The sequence below is a fragment of the Momordica charantia genome (assembly GCF_013281855.1).
Source record: "Momordica charantia cultivar OHB3-1 chromosome 2 unlocalized genomic scaffold, Mcharantia_2.0 BLBB01000002.1, whole genome shotgun sequence".
In the NCBI taxonomy this organism is placed as follows: Eukaryota; Viridiplantae; Streptophyta; class Magnoliopsida; order Cucurbitales; family Cucurbitaceae; genus Momordica; species Momordica charantia.
In genome coordinates, this window is record NW_028275160.1 from 13,574,283 (window position 1) to 13,584,018 (window position 9,736).

General features: G+C 36.4%; 1 protein-coding gene across 1 annotated transcript; it reads right to left on the minus strand.

The window, feature by feature from the left end:
- Positions 1-6,649: 6,649 nt before the first annotated feature.
- Positions 6,650-9,211, minus strand: LOC148212859 (uncharacterized). Its single transcript, XM_088120404.1, has 7 exons — positions 9,112-9,211; positions 8,939-9,036; positions 8,470-8,801; positions 7,587-7,885; positions 7,217-7,467; positions 7,070-7,165; positions 6,650-6,904 (listed from the first exon to the last, which is right to left on the minus strand). Exons 1-7 carry the CDS (start codon positions 9,209-9,211, stop codon positions 6,650-6,652), a joined length of 1,431 nt encoding a protein of 476 aa, XP_087976530.1.
- Positions 9,212-9,736: the final 525 nt, after the last annotated feature.

A 9,736-nucleotide genomic window follows, 5' to 3' on the forward strand; every position in this document is an offset into this window, starting at 1 on the left:
GAATTTGACCCTCAACGCATGCTGCAATAATGTATATGCAATCCTAGATGGTTGCATCATGTATGTATGATACTCATTTTTATTTTGGCTCAAACAATAGAACGTGATTATGAATGCACAATGCATGATACTTAAATTTTCATAATGTAATCATGATATGACAACTTCTTTTTTTTTTTTTTGAAGAATATGTATGCAAGTGATGTGAATGCATGATTAGTGAAAATATAGTTGAGAGAATAAGAAGTTTTTCCATACTTTGCAAAGATATTACTTTTTTTGTCTACTCTCATCCTTCTTATTAGCAATTATTTAGCAAAGAATCAAATGAGAAAAGGTAATGTCAACATTGGAAGAAACACATCAACTGTTCTTTTTTTCCTTTTGCTTTTTTTTCTTTATTATTTTTTTTAATGAATGTTTTCACTCGATTGGAGATATACAAGGTAACTTCTCAACTATATCAGGTTTGGAAGGAAATTTTTTTGTAGAGGTGTCTCATGTGCCAGTTTAGAGAACAATCAAAGGTAACTCATAGCATTGTACATCTTGTTTGATTAAACTGCTTCATAAACTCTACCTTATAATTGACAAGAAAAAGATCGGTTACAAGAAAATGGATTTAACATTAGAAATAATGGAGGATAGGAATCATGATTTTGCAACAAAGCCTGACAATGAATAAAAGTCAGCAGACTTCCTTTTTAAAGAAAAGGAAACCAAGAATTCATGGATATTTTGTCAAATCTCTGGAAGAATAAGAGATTGAAATATATTTTTAAGAGCGAGATTAGAGTAGGATCAATTGAATAGAAGAGTAGAAATGACCCAATTTCTTTGGAGAAATAACTTTGAGAATTGGTTGCATAACTCCCCAAGAGTTTATCTCATGTACCTCACTCCTTCTTTGAGCTTAGCTGGAGAAATTTGACAAGCAAAATTCATCAAAGGAGACTGAGACCTTGAGACTATTTGTCATGTCGCTAATTTCCCAATTCTCAAAACTACTATCCTCAGTCTTGAAATCACTTTTATTCAAAAGAAGATAAGAGACTAAGAATTGTGATAAAAGAACAAGATGAAATAGAAAGTGAAAGAATGAAGTATTAGTAGGGAAATTTTTGAGCAACTACAAGTACCAATTCATAAAGCAGTTAATCATAAGAGCCCAATGTTATTTTATTACTTTCAAAGTTCTCAGGGCAACACTAGATGAATAATTTTGGACATTTGCCACGCAATTAGATGAGACAGGTTTGGTAAATAGTAAGTAGGAAAATATTGATATTCATCGCAAAAATTGTATGTGACGGGCTGAGCAAATGATTTTTTGTAGTAAATGGTCAACTCTCAATGTTGACTATATTTACCATATATCGGTAGGCTAGGCTCAAGGTAGATTAGTCTCAAAGCAGGCTAGACTTAAGATTTTATAGGGTGTGAGTAATTTTGGACTCTCACCTCAAAAAGGCATTTTTGCCACAGCATGGATATTTAGTGGTTTACTGGTTCGCACATGGGAAGAAATAGGAAGGCTAACATAAAGCTGCTTTGAGTTAGGGTTTAGCCTGAGAACAAATCTTGGTAAAATTATATCTCATTGAGGACGTTGAAGGCATTTACAATTTTTCAATTTTTTTCACTTTTCATTTATTTTTCGCAACCTTTTTTATTATTTTTTATTATTTTTTTCCGTTTCCTCCAAGTGACTTACAATGATTGTTTGATTCTTGCTAAAGTCTCACCTAACAAGAATGATAAGAGTAGACCATATTAAAAATATTATTGAGAAATTTCAAAACATGTAATTTCCTTTTTATCGAGAGCCTTTCAAAGAAAACATTTTTTTTTTTGTTTTTCAACCAATGATATGATATGAGTGATGCATGAATGAATGTATGACTTTGTTTTTTTTTTTAAGAAAAATAGCTCAATGTCCACACACTCACACTCTTTTTTACAAGTACTTAGCTAAATCATGGGTGACTAAAGCTTCATTGTCGTTTTAACACTAGCAAGCAATCTCAAAGATGACTTCAAAGCAGAAATAAACTTTATTGAGAATGCAAAGCAATAGGTCAACATTGATTTTGATAATCTTGTACACTCATGATTCTAGTGCTTCACGTGTTGACCATCTTCCTTTGAAAACTTTAGCCATCCTACCTTCATTAGAACTTGCACTTTATGCTTTAGTGAAGTACAGTTCTCTGTCGAATGACCTACAGCTCCTGCATGGTAATCACAGTGGACTTGCGGGTCATACCACTTTGGATAACGTGGCTGCAATGGTTCTACAGGTACCAGAGCTAGTAGATGACTTTGAAATAATTGTGATAACAGCTCGGTATAGGATATTGGGATTGGATGAAAACTCTCTTGCTTTAGTTGCCTCATACTCTTATGATTGTTAGGTAATGCTGACAATCTTAGATGTGGGTCATTCTGCAGAGCCGATGAGTTTATGGGTACTGTAGACGGATTGTATACCGCGAATCCTTGTTGGTACCTCCACTTGCACTTCGAGATTACTGCCTGGACTTTATTTTTCCTTTCGATGAAGCTTTTATTTTGTGGCTCTTTATCAATTAAAGGCACTGTCAGTTGTTCGTTTGCCTCTCTCCATCTCCGTGCACTTTCTTTCCCTGCAGTTTCTTCAGCATTTTCATTGGTAGCATTTTCTTTTTCTTTACCTTTTAACTTATCTGAGTATTTGACTTTTGATGTTTGTCCATCTTGGAATGTGAATTCAACCTGACAGATTGTAGGAGCTTGTTGGCATTTCTTGAAAAACTAATCTTCATGTGACAAATTATGTTGAGGGAAGCGCTCTGTTGGTTGACAAAGAGGTGAGTTCACCTCAGGTGATGAATTATTATGAGGTTCGACTAAATTGTTAGGTTGAAAAATGCCCCAACAATATTTTTTAAGATATTGAAAATTTCTGTGATTTGTCCCTGAATCTTATCAATGTCTTGTCTCATCTTGTTTATTGTTTATATTTATTAATATAAATATTAATATTAATATTTTAATATTATATAATATAAATATTAATAAATATTGGATCGGGCTTTTGGGCCGGCCCTACGGACCAATCCAAATACGACTGAAGGCCGGTCCAAATTAAAAAGTGAATATCCATATCCAATCCAATTAATAAAAGGGTTGGATTGGGCCGGGCTGGTCAAATGTTGACCTTGGATCGAGCTTGGACTTGGGCTGGGCCTCGGCCGGCCTTTAGGCCTCGGGCCCGATGATGAGGCTGAGCCATGGGCATCCTTGAGCAACGAAAAATTTGTTGGGTTTGTTTAAAAAAAAAATTAAAAAATCAAGTGTTATTTTTCTTTGCTTCATTTTAAAAATTCAACTTATGTCATTTTCTTTATACCCACTTTGACCTAAAAATTTCCACCTTTCATTTTTTTCCAAATACCTTAAAAACTCCACTTTAACGGTATACCTTCCCCGTCACAATTGAATTTTTTGAAAAACTCTTCATCCATGGCTTCTTCTCCACCGCACCAACTCTTTCATTGGACCAATTATGCAACATCTCCATGGCCTGCAACTCGCCCAAGCCTTCAATCGAATGGGTTGATACATTAATTGCTCACAAAAAGGGCCATGCATTCATACTTTACCCAATATTTTCCTGATATTCCTGATCTCATTCGCTTTTGGATGACAATGCTGCATCTCTGTCTCATCCTCTTCAACTAAACTTTAACGATGCCGATGACGAGGGAAGCGAATGGGGTATCGGAGTTTTCTGACCGCTGTCTTCTTTAGTTTGGTTCTTGTTAGGCCTTTCTTTTGATAGCTAGTTTTAATAGATGTGCATGTTTAGGATTAGGTAGTTGATTCTTTATTTTTGTTGATAATTTAGCCTTTTGGAATCATGCTACAGAGTTGTGGAGAATTGTGATATGTAAAACTGAAATAAGATTCGCATGAATGAAAAGATTGTTTTTGTAAGTTTTGTTGTGTGAATGCATCAACAATCTTATTAATCTCAAGCATGTGAAGCCTTGACTGTGGTGTCTCGTGCCTTTCTCATGCCGATGACGAAATTTAGGTAATCATTTGTCTATTTTATTTTTTAACTTTTTTTTAAGATCGTTTTCTACCTCTCTGAGCTTAACTAAAATTTTTCAATCTTTCAGAGAATCTTGTCCCTTAATGTTAAAATTTTTATGCACGTACAAAACTTTCATACTTGTGAGGACATTTGGGGAGTCACTTCCTTCAAGTTTCGGGGAGTAGCTTAAGAAAACATGTTTCGGGGAGTAGCTTAAGAAAACATGTTAGCATAATACTATACCGTGAATAGAAGAACAAGAGGGGTAAGAAAAAGTGAGGAAAAATAAAGAGTAGAATATTAAAAGCAAAAAGAAGAAAAAGAGTGGCAAAAGAAAAACCAGAAAAAAAAAACAATAACGAAAACAATGAGATTTATATATATAGATGAGTAAAATAAAAAGGGTAAAAACAAGTGCGGAACGAAAATGTGTGGAAAGAAAATTACTGAAATAAAGAGTAAGGAACCTTATCTTAATTCAGTTTCCTCTCTGTTTTCGAAAAGAGTCGCACTTATGGACACATCGTCTAGTTTGACTTTGTGCAACTCACTATTGATAGGCTTGGAATTGTTGTCAACCTAGAGATCCACATAAGTAATTGTAGTGGACGGTTGAGAAACTCGTTCCGAAGCTACATAGCTACTAGCCAGTCCTATTTTTCGGGTCATTTAGTACTAAAGAACTTGAATCATTAAATGAAGTGTGCAAGTCTCTACTCGATTTCAAAAAGTTTTGGAGTTGGAAAATGAGGGAAGTTAGAAATATTTTTATGTTGAAAATAAAAGTTGGTTTTTTTAGTGATTTCGCTTGAGAAAGATAGTAGGGAGTGGGAGTAAGGGATTAACGTCCTTCCTGAGATACCATATGAGTAGTTACCCGATTTCTTGCTAAAGCATGACTTATTCACGTGTTTTACATGCTAGTTATTGAACAGACGATTGCTATTTTTGCTTTAGGACAAGCAATGTCTTAAGTTTAGGGGTGTGATAAGCCTTGATTTCAAGGCTAAAAATGTTGATTATCATGCTCGTTAAAGATCTTTTGGTGTTCATCACGTATGTTTCATGCATGTATTTGTCTAAAAGGCTGATAATTCATTTTGCATGACGTAAGAACTCATACTTAGGGAAATGCAATAAAAATGATGCTTTTATGTGTGTTTTACAAAGAAAATTAGAGCAATGCTAAACTGATGAGTCATGCACATTATTTTCCAGAATTCTTGCATACACATAACGATTCTTCAGGTGCACCGTTTGCTTATGATAAAATGCTATGTTTGAGCTAAGGTTTTACCAAGGACTTTCGTGAAATCTTCGTACCAAGTCAGTCCTCCATTGGAGTGAAAAAATGGACGTCGAATTAACTCCTAAAAGTTAACTACCAATTTCCCAAAGATCTCTTAGACAAAGTTGCAACCTCAAAGGCTTGTAAACTCTACACTTCTTGGAGAGTTTGATCATCATTCAAGCTCCCAATTTTCCTCTTTAAATTTATGTTTTAGCATAATTTATTCTTTGTATTTCCATCAACATTAAATTTTGAATCTTGGTTCTTTTCCTTAGTTGTTCTTCAGTTTTTCTAGTTCTGTTTCTTTTTATTTGCAAGTTCTATTTAAATTCATGCTTATTTTTCTTCATCCATTTTTCGACTCAATTCCAAGTTTAATGAAAATGTTTTCTTTTAAGCAATTTCTATGTGTAGAGACTAAGATTGGAGAGAATCCAATGTGATGTATTCTCATTATTAAAGTCTATATATATAGACAAATATACAAGGTTCACCTAATCCTATAAAGAGAAGGTAAATGACAAATTAATATTAATACAAGAGTATAAAATATACTAATATCTATACTCTAACACTCCCCCTCTAGTTGGTGCATATATATTAATCATGCCCAACTTGTTAGACAAACAATCTATTCGTGCTCCATTCAATGCTTTAGTAAAGATATCTCCTAGCTGATCTCCAGTCTTCACATACCCTGTAGCCACCAATCCTTGCTGCATTTTCTCACGTACATAATGACAATCAACTTCAATGTGTTTGGTTCGTTCATGAAATACTGGATTAGATGCAATATGAAGAGCTGCTTGATCATCACACCAAAGTTTCATTGGAGTGGTGATGCCAAATCCCAATTCAGTCAGAAGCTGATCTATCCATACTAATTCACACACCGACTGTGCCATAGCTCTATATTCTGATTCACCACTTGAACGCGACACCACGTTTTGTTTCTTACTTTTCCAAGAAACTAAATTACCTCCGACAAATACACAATATCCTGAGGTTGATCTTCTATCTTCCTTAGAACTTGCCCAATCAGCATCTGAAAAACATTCAATATTAAGATGACCATGATCTTTATATAACAAGCCACGTCCAGGAGCACCTTTCAAATAACATAGAATATGTTCCAATGCGATCCAATGGTCAGTCGTAGGATAACTCATAAACTGATTCATAATACTGACTGGATAAGCTATGTCTAGACTCGTAACCATAAGATAATTCAGCTTCCCTACTAATCTCCTATACTTCTCAGGATCTTTCAACAACTCCTATTCATTTGTAAGTTGTAAATTAGGTATCATTGGGGTACTACGCGACTTAGCAGCTAACTTTCCTGTTTCAGTTAACAAGTCAAGTACATACTTTCTTTGTGACAAAAGGATCCCCTTCTTGCTCCTTGTTACTTCAATTCCTAAGAGATATTTCAACATTCCCAAATCTTTAATATGAAATTGACTATGAAGAAAAGACTTGAGTGATAGGATGCCTGATGAATCATTACCAGTAATCAAAATATCATCAACCTATACAACTAGTAAGATAACACCAAACTCAGATCTTTTATAAAAAACAGAATGATCTGACTTACTCTTCTTCATTCCAAAATTCTCAATCACCTGACTGAATTTTCCAAACCATGCTCGCGGACTTTGTTTCAACCCATATAAGGATTTACGAAGGCGACATACCTTTTCATTCTCCCCCTGAGCAACAAAACCTAGTGGTTGCTCTATATAAACTTCTTCTTGAAGATCACCATGGAGGAATGCATTTTTAATATCAAGCTGATGCAAGGGTCAATGGTGAACATATGCCAATGAAATGAATAACCTAACATAAGCCAATTTAGCAACTGGAGAAAAAGTATTAGAATAATCAATTTCGTAAGTCTGCGCATATCCTTTAGCAACAAGACGAGCTTTCAAACGGGCAATTGATCCATCCGGATGAACTTTAACAGCAAACACCCATTTACAACCTATAGGTTTCTTTCCTGTAGGAAGAGACACTAAATCCCAAGTACCATTGTCATCTAAGGCAGTCATCTCCTCCAACATAGCAGTCCGCCAACCAGGATGAGACAAAGCTTCATGAACAGTTTTAGGAATAAATACAGATTCAAGGGATGCAATAAACGAACAAGTAGATGATGATAAATGGTTATATGAAACAAACAAGAAACAAGATAAGTACACTTACGCTTACCTTTTCGAAGGGCAATAGGAAGGTCATCACTTGTTCCTGGATCCACAGGCAAAGAAGCTGCTGGTATAGGGCATGAGTCCGTAGGAGGTTGCCGACGAGAATAAACTTGAGTAATAGTGGAGAGAGAAGGATCAGGCGCAGAGGGAGATGTATTGCTAGGAAGTTCTTCAATTGAAGTAGAGACAATAGAATAGACAAGAAAGGTATCATCTTCCTGTGACTGCTCCCCCTGACCGGTACTCAAGGACGATGAAAAAGGAGTATTTTCAAGGAACGTAACGTCAGGAGAGACAAGATATCTATTGAGATCAAGACAATAACATCGATACTCTTTTTGAACACGAGAGTAACCAAAGAAAATGCATTTAATGACTTAGGGTATAATTTGGTGAGCTGGAGGCGAACATCCCGAACGAAACAAGTGCAACCAAATATTTTAGGTTTAATATGAAATAAAGGTTGCGTAGGACATAGAGTACGATAAGGTATTTCACCCTTAAGAACTGACGAAGGCATGCGATTAATCAAGAAGCCAGCCGTCGAAACAGCATCAGCCCAAAAGTATTTTGGAACATGCATTTGAAACATTAAGGCCCTTGCTGTTTCTAGAAGATGTCTTTTTTTCCTTTCTGCAACTCCATTTTAAGACGGAGTATCAGCACACGAGGATTGATTAATAATACCATCTTCACTTAAATAGGAGCCAAGAGCACCAGAAAAATATTTCTTAGCATTATCACTCCGTAGAACTTTAAGAGAGCCACCAAATTGAGTTCGAATTTCAGCATGAAAGTTACGAAAATGAGAAAGTAACTCATAACGATGTTTCATCAAATATAACCAAGTTACATGAGAGAAATCATCGACAAAAGTAACAAAATACCGAAATCCAGTTTTGGACTCAATAGGACAAGGACCCCAAACATCAGAATGGACTAATTCAAAAAAAGCATCAGCTCGTGTATTGACTCTAGGATAGGAACTGAGACGATGAAACTTAGCAAATTGACATGACTCACAATCTAAAGAATGCAAACTATGAAATTGAGGACGGAGACTCTTTAACACGGAGAGAGATGGATGACCCAAAAGACAATGTTCTTCGAAGGGAGTTGGCACTCGAGTGCAAACGGTGGCTGTAGGTATTTGTGTATCAAACGTGTAGAGGCCATTAGATTCACGCCCTTTACCAGTAGTCTTCTTCATTGTAAGATCCTGAAATAAGCAATAACCAGGAAAGAATAAGACACAACAATTGAGATCACGAGTATGTTTACTGACAGAGATCAAATTAAAAGAAAATTGTGGCAAATTTAAATAGAGGTCAATGAAAAAGTTTTGGAGAGATGAACTGTGCCAGAGCCAAGAACAGGAGAAGTGGTGTCCTCCGCTATTGTAACATTGGGTAAAGATGTAGATGGTGAAAAGGTAGCAAATAAATTGGGGTTACCTGACATATGATTCATAGCACCAGAGTCAATGACCCATTTTGACGCGGAGGAAATAAGACATTTATTGGTATTACCTGAATCAACAATGACAGTAATTGGATTAGAGGATGATGCCATCAATGACTCTTGATACTGTTGGAATTTAGCAAACTCTTCCGCAAAAATCGTTACCATTAATTTCTTCTCGATCGTAACTTCAACAATATGGACACAAACAAAAACTGCACTGAAACATACCAAACCAAATCTGAAGGAGGAAAGGGAATCGAACCAAACCAATTGAACAGAGCCAAGTGAACCAAACCAATTGAACAGAGTCAAGTGAACCAAACCAATTGAACTGAAACAAACGAACCAGACCGAACCGAACCTGAACCGGATGAACCAAACCACTTGAAATCAAACCGGATCAGGTGTTTTTTGAAACCAAAAACCCTAAGTGCTACCCCACGACAACCAGAGGGGCGAAGGAGATTGGCGGTGACGAAAGCGCACGGCGACTGACGGTGACGAAGGTGCGAAGGACAGCGAGACGAAACCCACGAATAGCAATTGGAATACAGCACGTTGGCGAATCAGCAAACGGCGACGGTGGACAATGGGTGGCGGCATCGGTGGTGGTCGGCAACGGTCGGCGGCGGCAGCGATGGTGGTCCGCAGTGGTCAGCGGCGGCAACGGCTGTCGGTGACAGTGGTCGG